At 36.5% G+C, this 20,508-nt stretch overlaps 2 protein-coding genes across 7 annotated transcripts; both read left to right on the top strand.

Moving 5' to 3' along the window:
• Nucleotides 1-1,523: 1,523 nt before the first annotated feature.
• Nucleotides 1,524-2,885, top strand: LOC135636769 (glucan endo-1,3-beta-glucosidase-like). Its single transcript, XM_065148793.1, has 2 exons — nucleotides 1,524-1,672; nucleotides 1,797-2,885. Exons 1-2 carry the CDS (start codon nucleotides 1,597-1,599, stop codon nucleotides 2,741-2,743), a joined length of 1,023 nt encoding a protein of 340 aa, XP_065004865.1. The 5' UTR covers nucleotides 1,524-1,596; the 3' UTR covers nucleotides 2,744-2,885.
• A 1,404-nt stretch (nucleotides 2,886-4,289) lies between these two features.
• Nucleotides 4,290-19,829, top strand: LOC135618611 (O-fucosyltransferase 2-like). 6 transcript variants are annotated; one of them, XM_065119646.1, is made up of 10 exons: nucleotides 4,290-5,289; nucleotides 8,306-8,392; nucleotides 8,494-8,590; nucleotides 8,803-8,864; nucleotides 11,348-11,436; nucleotides 12,461-12,581; nucleotides 12,696-12,839; nucleotides 14,558-14,886; nucleotides 15,093-15,333; nucleotides 18,844-19,829. In XM_065119646.1, exons 1-10 carry the CDS (start codon nucleotides 4,804-4,806, stop codon nucleotides 19,150-19,152), a joined length of 1,965 nt encoding a protein of 654 aa, XP_064975718.1. In that variant the 5' UTR covers nucleotides 4,290-4,803; the 3' UTR covers nucleotides 19,153-19,829. The 6 variants fall into 6 exon arrangements, with proteins under 6 accessions (XP_064975718.1, XP_064975724.1, XP_064975730.1 ...); XM_065119652.1 differs by lacking the exon at nucleotides 18,844-19,829 and adding an exon at nucleotides 18,577-18,825 and having other exon boundaries at nucleotides 8,303-8,392; XM_065119658.1 differs by lacking the exon at nucleotides 18,844-19,829 and adding an exon at nucleotides 18,570-18,789 and having other exon boundaries at nucleotides 8,303-8,392.
• The last annotated feature ends 679 nt before the right edge of the window (nucleotides 19,830-20,508 follow it).

Raw genomic sequence — 20,508 nt, 5'->3', positions numbered from 1 at the left:
TGAATAAAATACTTAATTAATATATAAATAAAATAACTTACTATACTTTATATCCTTGAACTTGGATTCAAGGAAAGAAGTCATGGGGCTTAAATAACTCACCTAGAACACAGTATTTTTATACAAATTTTGTAAAAATGCTAAGTTTATAATATTTTTATTGTGTTACAGTTTTTCAGTAATATTAAGAAAACACTATAATGCAATACAAAAACATTATAAAGTAATGTTTTTGTATTATGTTGCATTGTTTTTCTAATATTATTGAAATACTATGACATAATGTAAAAATATTATAATTAGACCAATTCACCCTATTAATTGATCCACATGAAAAAAAAAAAAAAAAACAAGATAGGTAGTTAAGGGTATTTTAAATACTTAATAAAAAATATTAAAAAATAAAAAAGGGGATAAAAGCGCATATGTCTTTCTTTGAAATCGGCCCAATCAATATATAAAATGCATACCTTACTTTTATATTCGAACCCAATATTGAAAAGTTTATATCTAAATTTTCTTAAGATGTGTTATCAAAGTTTTGATATTTCGTGATCTATTTTATGACGAACGTCACCTTATTGATTGATCCATATAAAAAATGAGGGAAAGGAGAGAAAAAAAAGTGATAGGTGGCTAAGGATATTTTAGATACTTAATAAAAAAAATAAGATAAAAACACATAAGTCTTTCTCCAAAATTGGCCCAATCAATATCATAAAAAGCATATCATGCTTTTATATCCAAGATTAGAACCCAATAAGAAGTGTAGATCCAAATTTCCTTAAGATGAGTTGTCTTTGATGGATTCGAAAGCTAGTTTTGACCTTCTAATCTAAGATTTAATTGCATGGGTTAACATATCAAGTAATGATTTTTCAGCTAATGCAAGATAGTCCACAGTCTATTTTATGGTGAACATAGCAAAATCGATGATATATATGCAATTATGTTTCTAATGAGTGATTGAATCCTGAACCAATTTTTATCAACAAAGCTAGTTGACACATAAATTAGTATTTTGTTGATACTTAATTTCATATTTTTATAATAAAAATATCAATAATATAGATTAATAAAATATGTTTATCCTAAGTGCAAAATTTTGATTTTCTAAGCATTAGTTATCATCAAATGTCAGCATAAGATTTTATTAGTTCCGTGATTCTTCAATCATCAAAGCTTAGGTGTTGCAAACAATTGGTGCAGCCCATCTTAAGAACCAATCGACTGTTTACGTATCTGTCGGGCTACCCGCGGAGGATACGATCAAAGAACATGAGATGCCGCTATCATACAGCCTAATGCATTCTAAGAAAAGGCATTACCTTACTGCCGATGATAAAGACAACTCTGAAATGAAACAGAGACCGTGTCATATTGTTGACGGGTTTTACACGAAATGAGAGAAGTGTGGAAGATGATGAACAGACCGCCGTGTAAGGTGGATCGATGGGTTGGGGCGCCTGAAACAATGACCATGGACATGTTTCCACGAGCTAGTGGAGAATGTCGATGGTCCTGCCAACTCTCTATATAAGCGAGGTGTGATACCATCATCCCACACTGGACGACAGACTCCAGAGAGCTATTGCCATGGCTATTCCAAGAATTATTTGGTCTGTATATTCCACTGCATTACTGGTTTCAGTCCTCACGGCAGTGCCTGCAAGTATGTTGCCTCTCACTTCCCATATTTACTTCAGGATGGAATTCTCTTTAGGGATAATTCGCCCTTTATATAGCCTTGCATAAATAATTATATGTCGATGGACTAATTGATTTGTCTGCATCAGGTGTAAGTGCCATCGGTGTCTGCTACGGGAGGCTCGGAAACAACCTACCTCAGCCCGGCGAGGTGGTGAACCTTTACAAAGCCAACAAGATCGGAAGCATGAGGATTTATGATCCCAACCAAGAAGTCCTTCAAGCCCTACGAGGATCCAACATCCAACTGGTGGTAGGTGTTCCCAATGAGAACCTTCAATCGTTGGCGTCCGACCCTTCGGCAGCAACCAACTGGGTGCAGAAGAACGTTGTGGCGTTCAGGCCCAGCGTCTCCTTCCGTTACATAGCAGTCGGCAACGAGGTCATCCCCGGCGGCTTGGCACAGTACGTCCTCCCGGCCATGCAGAACGTCCAAAAGGCTCTGTCTTCCGCTGGCCTGCAGAACCAGATCAAAGTGTCGACCTCGGTTGCCACGATTGTTCTCGGGACTTCTTACCCTCCCTCTGCTGGTGCTTTCTCTTCTGCAGCGCAAACGCACATGAACCCCATAGTGCAGTTCCTAGCGAGAAACGGAGCGCCGCTGCTGGTCAACGTGTACCCTTACTTCTCCTACAAAGACAACCGGAACCAGATCTCTGCGTCTTATGCCTTGTTCACTTCCACGGAAGTCGTAGTGAAAGACGGGCAGTTTGGTTACCGGAACCTGTTCGATGCAATGGTGGATGCAGTCTACGCGGCGATGGAGAAGGTGGGCGGATCGAATGTGGCGATTGTGGTGTCCGAGAGCGGCTGGCCGTCGGCCGGCGACTTTGCAGCAACGATCGACAATGCCAAAACATACAACCAAAACCTGATAAGGCATGTCGGTCGAGGAACTCCAAGAAGGTCGGGAGCGCCGATAGAGACTTACATCTTTGCTATGTTCAACGAGAACCAAAAGAATCCAGAGCTGGAAAAGCACTTCGGTCTCTTTAATCCAAACAAGCAACCAGTTTACCCTATTAGCTTTGCTTAAGCCAAAAACCTGGAGAGGGTTACTAAACCTGTTCCCATATATCCATAGAATAAAGCACCAGAAAAGCCTGAGATTTCTGGTCGTTGGGTTATGTCATGTATTAGAAACTTCTATCTATACATAAGGAATATATAGACCATCAGATTAATGATAACTAACAAAGAATATATAATACATGACATAACCAGTCAACAATCACTAGAAATATAAAGATCCAGATAATCCAATACTCTCTTGTCCATATAGATAAAAATCTAAAAATAATTCAGATCAGTTATTGAGTTGTCGTCCATATGAAATATTCATATAAATATTTTTAAAAATCCAAAGAACAGCTCGAGTCAATTAAGAATTATCTTCCCTGTAAAATATTTATAAAAATATTTTAAAAAATTAAGGGGTAGCTCGAATCGAATACGAAATATCTCCCTTATCGAATATTCATGTATTTTTGAAAGTCCAAAGATAACTCGGATCGGTTACGAACTACATCTCCTGCGAAATATTCTAAAAAATATAAGGATAGCTCAGGTCAATTATGAACTATTTCAATCTTTATGAGATATTCTTATATTTAATATTAAAATAAAATATACCCTTAACTCCATTAAAGAGAGTCGATAATAACTTAACAATCGGTGGGGCTAGCTTAGGAAGTTCCTCGTAATCTTGGTGTTTGTACAAATAACGAGTCTAGAGAAATCATGTTTTGTCTTGCACAACTCCTCACATATGAATCAGAATCATATCGTATCGATAGAAACGCTAATGATATTTCCTCCAACACTATGATTGACATAGTGGTTATATGATTAGTTCAATGAATCTAATGGGAGCCGATATTTGACATTTAGACCGTCTTTTAGGCCCAATAACAACAGCAGATATTATTGATTTTACTTTATTTTTCATTATGATAGAAAAAAATAAAAAAAATATATTAGAAAGTCGATAAAAGATTATTATGATTTGATAACTTTTTATTTATGTTAAAAAAATTAAAACTTTTAACATATAAGATTAATTATAAGACCATTTATTATGCTCACTCAAACAAATCCCCTTATATACTCTCGATTCTAAAAAAATTATATATTTTCTCTTACATTCTTCAAAATCCAGTGTCATCTTTAAAAGAAAAACCCAAGAGCGATCAGATTATTTATTCTCATTTGCTCTTCTTTGCTAAAATATAAGGATACGTATGATATTTATATATTTTTTTTTTAATTTTTAATATTTTTTTATTTTATGATGATTCATTTTAGTATTAAGAAGTCTATAAATTCAAAGCACACATGATATGTGCCAAATAGAAGAAATAGTATTGATCGAACAATGTATCAAATAGAGGGGAAAATGTCAATATCGAATCTCTGAATACCAAGGCAGAGCCTTTAATTCAGCTACTAATAATTCCAAACGATTAGGTTGTTGAGAAAAGACCCAAATAGCTTCTCGGTTCTATCAGACCGAGCCGCCTAACTATGGGGCCGGGCGACATGACTTATTATGTCGGCCACATTAAGCACACGAAGCAATGTAGCCTTTCGGCCCGCTCACAGGAAGCTGCCAAATCATGGAAGGATATGGTGCCCGCCTCTCTCCTCCGCCCGTCCGTCCCTCCGTCCTTGCTTCTCCCCCATCAAGACCTGAAACGTGAATCTCCAACTGCACGATCCTTCAATGGTGGATGGGCGCACAACAGCTGCGGATCCAACCATCGTCCCGTCGCATTTACTTCCGACCTAATAGCTGCCCCCCACAACGCGTTACAGAAACCTTAAAATAAAACGGTGGCCAGAGGTGGCCGGCTGCGACAAACCAGTCAGGGCACCACATGGCGTCTTGAACATTGACCAGGTTTGGTGCGAGGACCACCTCGTGCCCGCTATTTCTTCCTACCCTTTTCTTTTCAGCGTCTCGTCCCGAGCCCACCGGAACAAAAGGATCCCGTCGCCTCACTCTGCAATCATTGACGACCTCCTGCGTCTTCCACTTGTATAAGGCCAATTGATTACGGAGCCAGCCACCCCCCATCGATCACTTTCCGTATCCCAATGGCGTCGACCGACGCTGCCCAACCCTCCCCCTCCCCCTCCCTCTCCCTGGATTCCCTCCCAACCACCCCGCGAGGCCGCGCGGCCTCCTCCGGCCCCGCCTTCGGCTTTGGGTCCTCCCACTCGCCCTCGCCCCTCTCCCTCAGCCGCTTCTCCGCCTCCCGCGGCGCCCCGGACTCCTGCGGTGGCTGGTGGCGGACATCCCTGCCTCGGCTGCGTTCCCTTTTGGGTTCCCGCGGTGGCGACCGGCGGATGAGGAGGAAGAGGGTTGTCGGCGGCGGTGGCGTGGGTGTTGCTGCTGGTTCCAAGGGATGGCATCGGCGGAGGACGAGGGGGATAGTGATCTGGGGCGGGGTGGTTGTTTTCTTTTTTCTTATGAACTGGTGGATGTTCTCCCGGCTTCAGGACACTCCCATCCGCCTACTTCGAAGGAATCCGGGATCCTCCAACGTGTCGGTCGTGTCCTTGTCCCGGCCATCTATTCTGGTACCTTTCTTTTTCCTGCATTCTTATATTTATTTGGCGGAAAGTTTTGCCAATGTGATCAATGGCCATTATTCAAAAGTTTCATAGTTGTGTTCTTTCCGTCACTGTGATTTATCTTATGGATGCAACAATGTTTTGATTTGTCCGATTAGCTTTGTGTTTCTATTTGCCTTAATGAAGTTGACTTAACAAACGAGAAGATAATTTGTCAAAAATTTGAATATTTAATGCTGCTGAATGGATGATTTGTTGGAGATGTGATGATGATTGTAAATTAAAATGAGAATGCTGAGTTAACAATTTTGATCTCCTCATATGGAGTACAAGAGTCTTGCGTAATAAGAAATAAGGATCAATGGTGTAGGATGTTCGTGTAAGCTCAATACTGCAACCTGTTAAGATGGCTCCCTGTTGCTGCTATTATCACTCGGAGATCAAACACACTGTCGCACATAGGTAAATGTGCAAATGCATAAATCGGATTGAGAAACATGGATGCTTATATATTCAAAAGGTGCAGGATTTGCAATGAAATGTAATGTAATTCTTTCAAACTGGTTCTTGGCATCTCATCATACAAAATAGTCTCACCTCATCAAGCTAAACTACTGCTTCAAGCACCCAAAAAACAGTGAAAATTTTTAGGTGAACATATGTGCAACAAGACCCTTTTGTTCTCTGGGGTTCGGGACAAGGTTTCAAAACTCAACTCTAGGTTATGGTGTAGTTTGGGTCAAGTTTAGGTTTGTCTTTTTAAGTCTGGGTTATACTAGGTCCCAGTCACATTATTCCTCCTTTAGAATCCTTTTGCTTTTTACTGCATTTCTGATATCCTAAAACTTCCATTGTGGAAGCCTTGTCCAGTAGATAGATAGAGTCAATCGGAAATGATGGCTCAAATTGGAACTCCAACAGAAGGTTGGTACAGTGCTACATTCTTTTACAATCTATGCAAGGTTTTGTCAAAGACTGAGTAGAATAACTTCTCAGTGTATTTAAATGGTAGGTGTCAGCTGCATCAGTGAATTCGTATGTGTTGGTGAAATCACATGTGTTATGTAATGATGAAATAAAAAACATTTTGTGCTGCAGTGCAGGCCACTAATTTTTCTCAGTATACTCTATCTTCTCTCTTGTTACCCTTATTGTTTTACTTAACTCATATTTTATCTTCTTTGGCTTCTGCTTAAAATCAATTAAAACAACAGGTTTATCAATTATTATCCATTGACTAATTTTACACCCTGTTGGTGTCCTCCATCGTAACATCCTAAGTAGCCATGTTGACTTATTAACTTATATGGAGTGGGATTTATCATTGTTGTTAGAAATGCTCAAGTTTAAAATGTTGGCAGTAGATAATAATCTAGATTCAATTATCTTCTCAGGATTGACTGACATGAAACTATATGAAACTATTACTCCATTATCTTTGCTTTTCAAATTATTGTTGGCAAACATATATAGCCTGTAGAACTTCATGACATTTTGTGTGGGATCGAACTGGATAATTTCTTCCATGTATCTAATAGTCTTGCTCTGCTTAATGTGTTGCATGTAGATGTCAACTTCACTTGTGTAGAAGCCTATAGAGTTGCTTTGGTACGATTATAATATATGCAGCGAGTCTGGTAGCAAGCTAGTCCAATAACACGTTACTACAAATCCAGAGAATGGTTCATGATGCATAATCCAAATTATTAGACTTGAATCATAATATGTAAGTCTGTAATATCCAAGGAAGGCAATATCGAATGATACCGTCTGGTACAAGCGATACATACCGGTCCAACGGCATACCGGTACGTGGACCACCCGCAACCGGGCGGAACGAAAAAAAATAAAATAAAATAAAATAAAATAAAATTATATATATATATATATATATATATATATATATATATATATATACGAGGCGATGTTGCCCCGCGTGGGGAAGGAAAAGGCGACGTCGCCTTATATATATATATATATATATAAACAAGATGATGTCGCCTCGCCTGGGCTGGGAGAAGAGAGAGGCGACATTGTCGAAGCGATGTCGCCGAGTTATATATATATATATATATATATATATATATATATATATGCCGAGCGGTATACCGAATGGTATATCGCTCGGTATACAGTTTCGTATCGTACCGAGCGATCATCGAAACTCCGGTACGGTATGAAATTGCAGACCTTGGTAATATCTAACTATTTCTTGATTTGAGACTATTGGAATATCACATCCATGTTTTAACATTGTGTAATACTGAACCTTACTCGTCTCTCTTTGATACTCTATTCATCTGGATGGTGAGGTACAACTGCATTGTGCTGGGACAGAGAAGAACCTAGTTATTGGGTGGCAATTTTTAACATATTATGTGCTTTATTTAGTCAAAGTCTTGATAACTTTTATATTTGTGTTGTTGTTGTTATGCATGAATATTTTATTTGACCATGATATCATGAGCACATCCAAATGAATTAGTACCATTAGCTGTGCAAGCCATCAAAAATTGAAAATAGCAAGTTGTAAGCCAAGGAGAACAAATAGGCAACACATCATATCAAGGTTTGAAATATCATACCGTACCGACGTTTCGACATTCGCTCGGTACGGTACGATACTGTATATCGAGTAGTATACCGTTCGGATATATATATATATATATATATATATATATATATACCGTTCTGTAACGAGCGGTCTGTATACCGGTTAGCTGACGGACCGGTATGTATCGCCCGGTATGGGCGCTATTATTTGAAAATGTATACCTTGCATCATACTATGGACATCAAATCATAAAATTATGGTCATTGACTTTAAGAGACCAAGTTCATTTTGTTCCAAAAGTAAAAATGGATTAATTAGCAAAAAGTTATACTGCAGTCACTCCCATAAGTATACTTCAAAACCTGCGTAATGTGTTTAGGACATTGTTTCGCTGTCTTTATTCAATTTTTTAATAACCATTTCAAATTATTATGGATTGTTTCAATATATGTTTATTCCATTCAGGAGAAATGGAATATTTATGGCAATGGTCAAAGGTCTACTGGAGTCATGTTTTCCAGACTGCTGGGATTGGCTGCCCATGCCTTGGCTGAGGTAAAAGAATCCACCTACCTCATCCCATAAAATGCAGACAAAGAAATCCATTTAGTGACTTAAATTGAACTAGTATTATTATCAAACTATTTCTGGATTAGGCTGATAGCAGACCAGAACCTCAAGATTTATGGCAGGAACCCATCGGTCCTACTACATGGAAGCGTTGTGCTGATGAACGTAACTGGGAACGTTGTGGTAAGTCACTTTCTTTTTCTTTTTTTATGTACTTTATTTGAATTAGTTTTTCCATGATAAACATTATGTTCAATACTAAAGTTTTGCTTGGTTCCTATTTCAATACGTTTTGTTGTTCAACTTGATATTCTTGATCTCTGTATAATTGATCGGAAAGCACATATAGTTTCTTATAATGATATTCGATTGTCATTCTTTTCTTGATAATGTAGATGGACATAATGGATACATTATAGTCAGTGCAAATGGAGGCATAAACCAGCAACGGGTCGCTGTAAGCAATTATTTAATTTACTTAGTAGTACACTAGTATTACACTATTACTGACATTTGCAATCCAAATTTTTGTCATTTGTTTACAGTTGCTTTTGAATGTAAGGTATTGAGATATTAGTATGAAAGGACATGGTTTTGTTTGATATTCAAGGCCATCAAAATTTACCTCTTGAGATAACGTTCCCATTTTGTTTCTCAAATGCTTGTTGCAACTATTCATGTTAGGTAACCAAATGGTGAAATAGCCTTTTTTAGTTGAGTTTTGGATCACATGTCACTAATTTTAGCATAAGAATCTATTACTAGCATTAGTATTAAAGATTATTTATGCCAATTATATATTCAAGAGATCTTGTATATTTTTAGCTTCTGTGTATAACTTAAATTTGAAGATAATGTCAAGCAAGGATTTAAATCCTGGTCTTGTACCAGGATTTATCAAGCTAACTTATCAAGCTAGTATGGTAACAATCTATTGGATGATATCTCAACCTATACCACCTAGTATCATCAATTTAAACAATGAAAAATAATATATGCACTGTTATTGAGTAATTTGATTTCCTTAACCACTAGAGCACAAATTATGTTCTCAGGTCTTTTAAATTTGATAGAAGTTATATTTTTACATGCACTGATTTCTCGATTTGTGGTTTTTCTTTGCCCTTATTGACCTCAACTGGTTCTGACGGAGTTCAGCATAATTTTCTTTACCTTGTATTGAACTTTGATCTAAAGATTAAATCTCATTCCATTATCAGTATTGGTTGGTGGCCAAATTGGTAAAATATTGATATTGATTGGTGTGCTAAATGTCAATACAAATTGGTACTGTTTGGTACCACCCAGCCAATGGAGAAAAAGAGAGGAGAGGGGAGGATGCGGAGGAGGAAGATGCAGAGGCGACTTGAAGAGGTGGCAACGAGGCATCGGTGACATGAGGAGCTGATAACAATGCAAGGAAAGGACAGCATGACTGGTTCACACCTAGACGAAGGAAAGAAAGAGAGGAGAATAACTGATAAAAATATCAAGAATTGGGATTTAAAAAGTAAATAAACGAGATCTCGGTACTAGCTTAATTCCATTTAGCTTACTACTTCAATAAGTATGATATGAAGAGCTGACCAGGCAGTAGGCAACATCTCAAATTGGATCAAGCAAAATTGCCTGCTCCACATTATTTACGCTTGAATCTAATAACATACCGATTTGTACCATACAGTAGCATCTCAAATTGAACCAGGTGAAACAAATATTAATTTGCACTGATTGGTGTGATCGAAATTAAAACACATGATTTCAACATATGGATGTTGGACCCATGAAAGTGGGTCATATCTACATTAAAAATTTATGGTGATCCTAAAAAGACGTGGGTTTGTCTCTATAAGCAGGCTTCATACCAAACATACTCATAAGTAGTAAATTTGATGGCATTAGGCAGCGTTGGTTAACAGAAATAGTGATTTTATGTACTTGTGCACCTTGCTAGGTTGAGAGTCTAGTTCAGCGTTACTATCCCCATCAATGATCACCTCATAGCTCTTGTTTGTGTACCTTAATTTAGATGAAAAAAATGTTGGTGCATTTTCAATCATCCATTACTTAAGTTGTGGTTAGTATACATATTATGATGGCAAGAAGTTCAGCATCATTTTCGTAACAATAAAGGGAAAAACTGCAAGACTAATGAAAATGATAATTACAAAAAATTATAGCCAAGAATTACATTCCTTGAAGCAAGGCCTATTAACCTAGTTTCTTTTTCTTTATGCATTATACGCTTCCAAATGTATCTTTGCAAGCCAATCTTTGCTTTTTATATGATATTTGATGGACTTAGACTTCCTTTTTTGTGGAAATATATTAATCAAGCATGAACTTTCTTAGGGATGAGATCCTTGATTAAACCGTTGAATCCTCAACCAAACTCAAATTTCAAATTCTTCCCTTGTATCATTTGGCTTCCTTTTCCTTCTTAAGCAATCTAGACAGGGTAGAAACGTAGAAGATGTTCCCATGTTTTGACTTGTGATGTCTTCAAAAACCCCTTTTAAATTACTAAAATTATTCTAAAGAAAAGAGAATATTATTAAAATGTAAAACATGTCCAATTTAACCCAAATTTAAGTTCATCACTAATTCAGGAGGGATTTGGGATGGTTTTTCTGTACCTCTTGTAGACCCCAAAGGTCTCTGTTTTGATCACACAGACCTCTTGAGAAAGAATTATCCACAGAATATGTATATTTGATGCACTTTTGATTTATGAAAGTATCATATAAACTTTTGTTTTGTTATCTTTGTTTGCTACCTTTCATTAATGTGCCAACTTTTGGTATAGTGCTTAACTTGCCTTACATTTTTTAACTGGTGTGCCACACTGCTATTTATATCAACTCTATAGTTCTTTCAAAACTGCTTTGGATTTATCCAATTTATACCCATTGTGAACTTAAAATTGTCTATGTTTAACAGATCTGCAATGCAGTTGCTATTGCTCGATTACTAAATTCAACTCTCGTGCTTCCACGGTTTTTGTACAGTAGTGTATGGAGAGATAAAAGGTACTCTTTCTTAAAATCAAATTATTGAGCTTATATCCTTTCACTATATCTCTTGTCAATCTTCTCTTTACACATATTTGGTTTTTCAAAAATAAATGATGAATGTATTGTAGAACTTAGAAGATATTGTAGCGCCCAGCTGTAACATAACCAATTTTTGTTACATAGAGAAAGAATTTGGAAATTTAAACTCCTTTATTTATAATTATATTCTTATATGAATAGGTTAATATCCATGTAAATTGTATTTTTGTTTTATTGTGGAACTGGTTTTGTGTTGCTTATCATTGAGATTTAGTATTAAATAAATCACAAGAAAGCACATTAGCTACATGCAGCATAAGATGAGTAAATTAACAATAGTGGACTTTGCTGCTGGGTTCTTTTAATTACGGGGTCTAATTTATTGTTGCATGGATAGCAAGATGCTTTTAGCCAAGGTCCGTAATACCGTACCGTACCGGAGTTTCGACCTGGGCTCGGTACCGGTACGGTACGGTATACCGAGCGGTACACCCAGGTATACCGCTCGGTATATTTAGGCGTGCCGAGCACTGTAGCAGGGTTACAGCGTTGCTACAGTACTGCTACAGTGTCGGACCGGTAACATATGGTCCGCGTACCGGAAGTCTGTCGGACTGGTACGTACCACCCGTACTGGGCGGTATGGTCCGGTACTGCAGACCATGCTTTTAGCAGTACTAATTTTAGCTATAATGTCAGTAAGGAAAGTTATCATTTTGTTAATATACAAAACCTAATCTTGAAAAAAACAGCAGTTGAAATTTTGTTTGTTAACCATTGAAATGATCAGCATGAAATGAGTTGTGAATGAATTTGTAATACAAAAATTTTAGTCGTAGTTGTTCAAACCTAAAAACCAAGTTATTTTTTATTTTATGGAAAATTTAATGCATTCCTGTCTAAAGTAGTCTCAAAGGTTAGTATATCTTTTGCGTATGAGTTTTCCATTAATGTTTTATTCTAGGTATAGAAAATGACGTTATTGAGTTCTATATCTTAGCCAATTCGGCGATATATACCAGGAGGAGCATTTTATCAATTACTTGAAAGATGATATTCCAATACAGAAGGCATTGCCTTCTGAACTGCAGTCACTAGACTTGGAAGCAATTGGTAGCATTGTAAGTGCCATTTCTCAACAGCCAATTAATGATACTATTGAGAATTATTTTAAGCTTAATCTTTTTTTTTTTTTTCATTTTTGTTGTCTGATATAAAAACTGGATTTTTGGTAGGTGACTGATGCTGAAATAATGAAAGAGGCAAAACCGAGTTTTTACCTGAAACAGATTCTTCCGATCCTACTGAAAAATAGGGTGGTCCATTTTGTTGGTTATGGAAATCGCTTGGCATTTGACCCTGTACCATTTGAATTACAGGTATAATATCTGCAAAATTTACACATTCATTATAGTATAGAATGTTTTTAAGTTAAAATGCCATATAGAAATATTCTACCGTGGAAATGCAACTATTCTGTTTCCATTTTCCCGAGGAATGACTCTTTACCTTTATTTTACTTGGGCTTCAGTCTTGAAACACTGTAATCATTTAACAAATGTTACTTGTAAGTTTCTAAAGGTAGATGTTCACCATGTTCTTTGTTCCAAGGTATAATATTTAAATTTAAAAGGTCAATTTAGATTGTTCTAGTCCATACTGGATGTACTGCTTGATATATACAATGCTGTGATCAAAATGGGCCAGTGTACTGTGCTGGTACAATAGTGTTAGCATAGTCTTTTTTTTTTCTAATGTCATACTGCTTCGGTAATTGAATTTTATGAAAGAGGTCAACTCATGGACTTAAGGGCTCCTCTTGATAGCATATTTTTAATGTTTTGTGATTGTCATTGTTTGCTCGCTGTTAAATTACAATCTACTGGTGGGTAAACAATGACCATTTTTATATATGGAAACAAATTAATATATAACATGTATAATAAAGTTTGTAGGATTGGGTCAATCATAATCATATCCAATCAAATTTTCAACTGGATCACTGGACCAGGATTATGAGTATGGTCCATATCTAGTAATATATCCATTGGTTAATCTATTTTCTGAAAGAGCAATCAACAATTTAAATATTGGTCTAATACCGGTTTTAATAACTGATTGGACTAGTAAGATACCAGTATACCAAGTGGTACACTGACTTATATGGCCCTGTATTAATGGGAAACAATAATTAAAAAATTTATAAGTTGGTATTGGACCATGGTACAGTAATATTCCAGGAAGAGTGGTATACGATTCCCTGAAAACAATCTTTGTTGATGGTAAACCAGTGCGAGAATGGAGGAAAACCAAATTTTGTTCTCAGAAATGCTGGGAAAACTGAAGCAACATTTATTATCCTGTTGCTCGACTCATATATTAAATTATTAATACAGGTTTATCTAGACGGTTACTGTTTCTTAATTGCTTAATCATATCAGTTCTCCATTAAAGATTTGTTCTTCATGCACAGAACTCCAGAGGTCCATATCATGAATTCTGGTGAGATGATTTATTTGGCCAATGGATATATCATTAGAAATATTGTCTTGAGCTTGCAAGATGAACTTGCTGACAAAAATGTAATAGTCACCAACAATTTGAGAAATATCTCTCTTTTCTTCCTCCCTTCAATTTTAAAATTTAAACTAATGTCATGCTAACAGTCTTTGGTCAATACCTGCCCTAAAAGTTGATGACCCTAAAATTTTGACTAGTTAATTTATTTAGATAAAGATAGACAGGCTAGCCAAAATTTATTTAGATAAAGATAGTTTATTGTCTTAGGATGTTAATAATGAGTGTCATGACATAGACAGGCTAATTAAAATTTCAACTTCACTCTGTTGTGTAGCTGTTCTGGACAAGGGGAAGTTTCTATTTTCATTTTTTTTATTATTGGAAGCACCAAAGCATAAAAGTAACCTTTTAATCTTGCTAATAAAATGAAGTTGGAATGACGACTAGTGAACTGGATGCACTGACATATATACTGCCTGCTGCATGATTCAGTGGAGGAAATCTGTTGATCTTTACAATTAGCTTGTCTTTTAGGCCTTAATTTAATTCTTCTTTTCCTAACAAAAGGAATATTTAGAGGCTTCGGTGCAGATGCAACTTTCATGCACTTCGGTTTGTTGAAAAGATACAAGAGACTGGTGCTTTGCTTATACAGAGAATGCGTCATCATGTATCACATTCAGGACCCTTGGAACATAATCTATTAGGTTCTTTTGCAGAAAAGCTTACTATGAAAGGGAATAAAATTGTCCCATCAAGGTATTTAGCAGTGCATCTCAGGTTTGAAATTGACATGGCAGCATACTCCATGTGTCACTTTGGTGGTGGCAAGGATGAAGAAGATGAGCTAGAAGCATATCGAGCTGTCCATTTTCCTGCATTGACACTTCTCAAGAACACTACAAAGTATGTAACAGATATATAAATTGCAGAAGAAAGATATTTCTTTTAGTATCATCTCATTTGATATATCACTATTTTCAAAAATATTTTTCTTTCAAAATATTTGACATGTCACTATGTAATGCTACTATTTTTCATTATCTATGTAAGGGCTTTTAGATCTTTTATGTTCACATGCAAAGCCTTAAATAAATTTACATATATTTCAGGGTACCTTCTGCTGCATTTCTGCGATCTGAAGGCAAATGTCCTCTTACCCCTGAAGAAGCAGTCCTTATGCTTGCTTCTCTGGGTTTTAAGCGAAAAACTAGCATATATGTTGCAGGTGCCCAAATTTATGGAGGAAAATTACGAATGGCTACTATAAATAGCTTGTATCCTAATTTGGCAACTAAGGAAAGCCTTCTATCTTCATCTGAAATTGAACCATTTCGCAACTTCTCTTCACAGGTAATATTATCTAAAATTCTGTTTGTTGTTTTTAATATCTTATATTAATCGAATGCAGAATTCAAATTCTGTTTGGCATTTTTAATATTTTTTGCTAATCAACTGCAGAATTCAAATTCTGTTTGTGTTTTTTATTTTTTATTAATCAAACACAAAATTCAATAAGTTAATTGACTAAAATATTAATTTCAATCAGGATAACAAAATTCATGAGTGATCTAGAAAAATAGATTTGGAAGTTATGGATATAATTTAACAATTGATGTCATATGAGGAGAACTTTATTTATGATTGACTTGGCCTATGATTGATGCAAAGGATGAAAGATAGAAGGTCAAATTCTCATTTTCTTATTAAGATACCTAGTCATTATGGACAAAATCAACAAAAGAGGATGAGAAAATTAAATGTACCAGCATTCGTATTACTGTGTCGTGCACAAGCATGCTTGTGCAAAGGCCTATTTTTAACTTTTTGCCCTATAGTGGGAACTTCTAGTAGTGTTTCAAATATCATACAGTACAAGGGACAGCATATTGACTGTGGAAGAGAAACTTCTAGCATTCTTTGGAATGCTGGAAGTATTGCCTGGTGTACCCTGGTATGTCCCAGTCTGAAAAGGGACCAGCATGCAAACCTGGCAATTTCACTCAATCCAGTGTTGAATGGGGTGCACCAACCTTGACACTCATCATTTTATGTTATACTCTGATCTAAGTATGATCAAAGTATGACAGGTACACACCAAATAGAGGATGAGCATACCACTTGGTTTCCAAACCACCACTCATATTTAAAATGGTTTCAACTTTCAACCTTTCTCACTCATTCTCTTCCATTTGCTCTCAATCTCTTTAAAATTCACCTCCCAAAGTCCCAAACTCTCTCAAATCCTAGTAAATTAAGGACCAAATTCAAGAAAAGAGGGATATTCATCTCCAAGTGAAGGTAAATTCGAAACTTAAATTAGCTCATTTTGGTTAATTTTTCTTGATTAAAGTTTTGTGCTTAGGATAGTACAAATATAGTGTAGATCAAATATAGTGTAATTTTGTGCTTAGGTTAATTTTTCTTGATCATTTTTTTTCACCTCACCTATGTACACCAGTATAGTGTAGATCAAAATCATTCAGCGCCAAGAGGCTCATATTGGATCAAACTCCCTTCTGATCTAGCCAAGATCCTTGCGGATCTAGGTCAATCTATGTGAATCTGAGTTTGATCTGTGCAGATTTGCCCTTCATTTGCTTAGGTCGAACCTAGAACACCATAATAGCCTAGATCCATTCGGATTCAATCTTCATTTGCCTATATTGAGCCTAGGTCTTGAAGGATCTGACTTTATTTGCTTAGACTTGATTGTTTGCAGATTTAGCCTAGATCTGCATAGATTCAATCTAGATCTTTGCGAAACTTACCTAGATTTATATATAATCTATGCTCAATCCATCTGGATCCAACTTCAATTTACAGTACCAGATGTAAATTTCACAATTATGCCTTAGAGGCTTTGACTAAGATTGGCAACTTCTCTAGAAAAATGGCACCAAGGCAATAAGGGTACGGATCCAACATAGCAACATGCCCGTTGTTTGGATAACTACTATCTTTGGCAATGACTCCACTATGATTATATTGGTCAGAGTGGAAAAAACCTATCTGAAGCAACATTTGGTTGATGGATTTTCTAACATGGTCAAATGCACAAAGGTACTGCAAGATGTCAAATAGGATTTCAGGACAAAGTTGGATGTTGAAAAGCCCTAAGACTGCAGCAAAATGTATAGTAAGCAGACATGGATAGGCAGACATCTATGTCAGTCACATATGATTAGTATATGGATAATGGGGATAATGTCGACGATAGCCCCAAACTTCTGGCCCATGTGACATCGGCCTAGAAACTCCCAGTATGATCGGAACAGTAGTGGCGGTGGTGCCAGGCCTCAGTCGAGTCGATCATTCACTCTGACACAACCTAGGCAGCAGCAGATAGGGATTAGATAAGAGTGCTAGCATGGGCCATCCAAATGGTACACGAATTTGGTAAGATAACTAGTACGAGACAATTGTGTACAGATTGCAAACAAGATTTCTTTAGTTCATATGGCAGAAGGCTAGCTCCTAACATTGTCGACCTAGATCCTGTGGCTTTCTCATTTCAGACTATAAAATAGACAGAATAGATAATGCATATACTAAAGATGAGAAAAGGGATATAGAAAAGGCAATTACAAAATAGTTAATCCCAGACTGCAAAATGTAGTTTGAGGTTCTTACTATTGATTTATGACATTCATTTAGAATCATTATCCTGGTTTCCCTTCTAGTCCATATAAGATCATGTCATAATATTTCTATCAAAAATTATTTTCTTTATTGATTTGGATCATGTCAGTTCGATCCAATCCAATCCATATTTGATTCTATCATCATGGGCCAATCTTGTTATGGTTTCAACTTTGTAAACTATTCTTATCTGTTCAAACTATTAATTTAAGTTTGACTGTAGTTTATAAAAGAAAAACATTCCTTGCAAAAGCTACTGAAAATTTTGTGAGATTGTGCATGTTATATCCCCTTTGGTAATTGGCCCGATATTTTTATTCTCCAATTTTCTGTATTCTCACTTCTTTTTATTTCTCTTTTTCCATCTCTCTCGCTAGAATTTACTGTAGTGATAAACTTTCTGTTTGAAGACGAACAATCCCATTCCTGCTTGGATTTGCTGCATCATTTTTGCACCCGCCACAATCCCCTCTTCAAGCATCAAAATGTTTGTAACTGATACATACACCACCAGACCATGGACATTCTCTGTTTATTATCCTTTTGGTCATGTGAAGTTATGATTGGCAGTGAACAAGAGTCTAGTGAGCTCTTCTCCCTTCCTCTTGATCCCTGTGGAAGTTGTGTACTTGAGGTGAATGCTAGATTGACAATTTCTGTAACAAAAAGGAGGCAAAGAGAAGATTTTTCTTCTTTCCTTTGTCAGGAGGCCACATGTGGCTGCAGATAGGAAGTGATCTTCCTCATTTTTTCTATGCATTTCCCATTAGAGAATTGAACTCTCTTTCAGATAAGAGTGGATTTTCATCTTCTTTACTGACAACTTCTGTTCTTATCTTTTGTTTCTGTTTGCATTCACATATAGGCTAGGTTTTAGGAGGTAGGCTAGCAATTTAGTTTTATGAGGCAGGCTGGATATTATTTTATTTTATTTTATTTTTTGCAAGGGAGTAGGCTCAATATTTGAGTGGTGGAGTTGGATTGAAGTGGGCACTAATTGGGAAAGTTGGACTAGATAAGTTAATCAAAACCACTTGCCTTTTCTCTTTTTTTTTTCTGTTTTAATAAATTTGCCTTGAGTACCATCAATATTTGCACCATTAATCAGAGCAAAGTGAGAAAGAAGATCCTTTGTTTGATTTTTCACATATTTATGAAAACTTGACCAACTCATTGAAGCAAAAGAACTTGAACTTGGAACTGTGTAATTTCTTTTCGCAGCTAGCAGCCCTGGATTTTATTGTATGTGCTGCTGCAGACGCATTTGCCATGACAGACTCAGGGAGCCAGTTGTCTGCTCTTGTTTCAGGTTACCGTATGTATTACGGAGGAGGTAATCTTCCGACAATACGACCCAATAAACGAAGGCTAGCCAGTATTTTTTTGAAGAACTCCACAATAGAATGGAAGGAATTCGAGGATAGAGTTAGGAAAACTATCAAACAGACCAAGCAAATTCATGAAAGACCAATTGCTCGGAGCATCTATAGACATCCACGATCTCCAGAGTGCATGTGTATGGTTGAGTAGGATATCAGGTTTCTTTCTTGAAATGGAGATTTTTTTTTATGGTTGTTCAGAGTGGTGCCAGCATGGTCTTATGTCAAATGTAGCTTTCAGATCACTGAATTGGAATGTCTGTCTAGAGCAAGGCAGATAAAGCGTGAACCTCCAGGGAAGTATAGAGAAGAATGGGTCACAGGTTATTTCTAAGTACCTTTTGAAAGGTAAGCATATTAGTAATACCTTGGAAACAATAACACCAACTACAATGTTGGTGAATGGAGAAAATGATGAGCGCAATGAAATCTTCTTCTGTTATATGGTAAAGGAATCCTCGGAGAACATGGTAAAGAACGTCGCTTGCAACAACTTTTTTCCCACTTGGGTTTTTTTGTTTTAGTAACTGTTACCTATAGAATAAGGCATTGATTTGGTATTAAGTGCTGGTGCACATGACACGGCTTGCAGCAATCAAACGAGTGCTCTATGTCGGTTTTAAGATGTCACATAGAACTTGTCAGCTTAGAACTTGAAATTTTTGAAGCTCGACCAAAGCAGAAGGTCAGTAACAAACATCAAAATGTCAAACTTTCCATGTGGATTGCTGCACTTTCTATCTGTGTAAGCTTATTTCAAGGTTGTCCAAAAGAATGATGCTATGTATGGATGATCCTATTTCACCATGAAATATTCTCTTCTTTGAAGATCTTTTCACTGCATTGGGAACATTTTTCTTGGGAGTTGTTTCATTTGGAAGGAGCCTCAGGGTACCACTGATCCAACTTGTTCATTGAAAGGCGTTTACAGTAACACATGATCTGGGCGAGGCATCAGGTGATGGTGCTTGAATTGTTGCATATGTAGTTGAGTAACATCTCTCTCTCTCTCTCTCTCTTGCAGTAGCTATTGTCAGAAACCAAAGAACCTTCTTGCTTCGTTGATCTTAAATTATTAGAGAGTAGTTATTGCCAGTCTTTTGAGTTTTCTTATGGATGAGAAGTGAAAGAAATATATCTTCCAAGAAGGCTCTCAGATTTGCCAAAAAAAATTTCTTCAGTGAGAGGTTTATCAGAAATAACTTAAGAGAATTACATGCTACATTCCAGTATTCAACTGAAAAAAACAGGCCGAGACTATACTTACCTTTACTCAAACCTCTTTAATATGCATTGTTCATAGTCGACTGCAACCAAAACACTGCATTTCTCATTTAGTGCTAAACACCAAAATTATTGCAATTTCATGTATGCAGTCTTCAGGTAAACATCCTACATTTCAAAAATTTGTAAAACCTGCAGAGATATGAGAAAAACATTAGTTTTAGGAATGTTATCAGCTGTTCATATGAGACCAAGCTCAACACCTCCAAAAGTGTGGTATGAA

The sequence above is a fragment of the Musa acuminata genome, chromosome BXJ1-3, assembly GCF_036884655.1.
Source record: "Musa acuminata AAA Group cultivar baxijiao chromosome BXJ1-3, Cavendish_Baxijiao_AAA, whole genome shotgun sequence".
NCBI classification, from domain to species: Eukaryota; Viridiplantae; Streptophyta; class Magnoliopsida; order Zingiberales; family Musaceae; genus Musa; species Musa acuminata.
The sequence above is the reverse complement of the archived record's forward strand: the minus strand, read 5'-3'. Positions and strand labels throughout refer to the sequence as shown.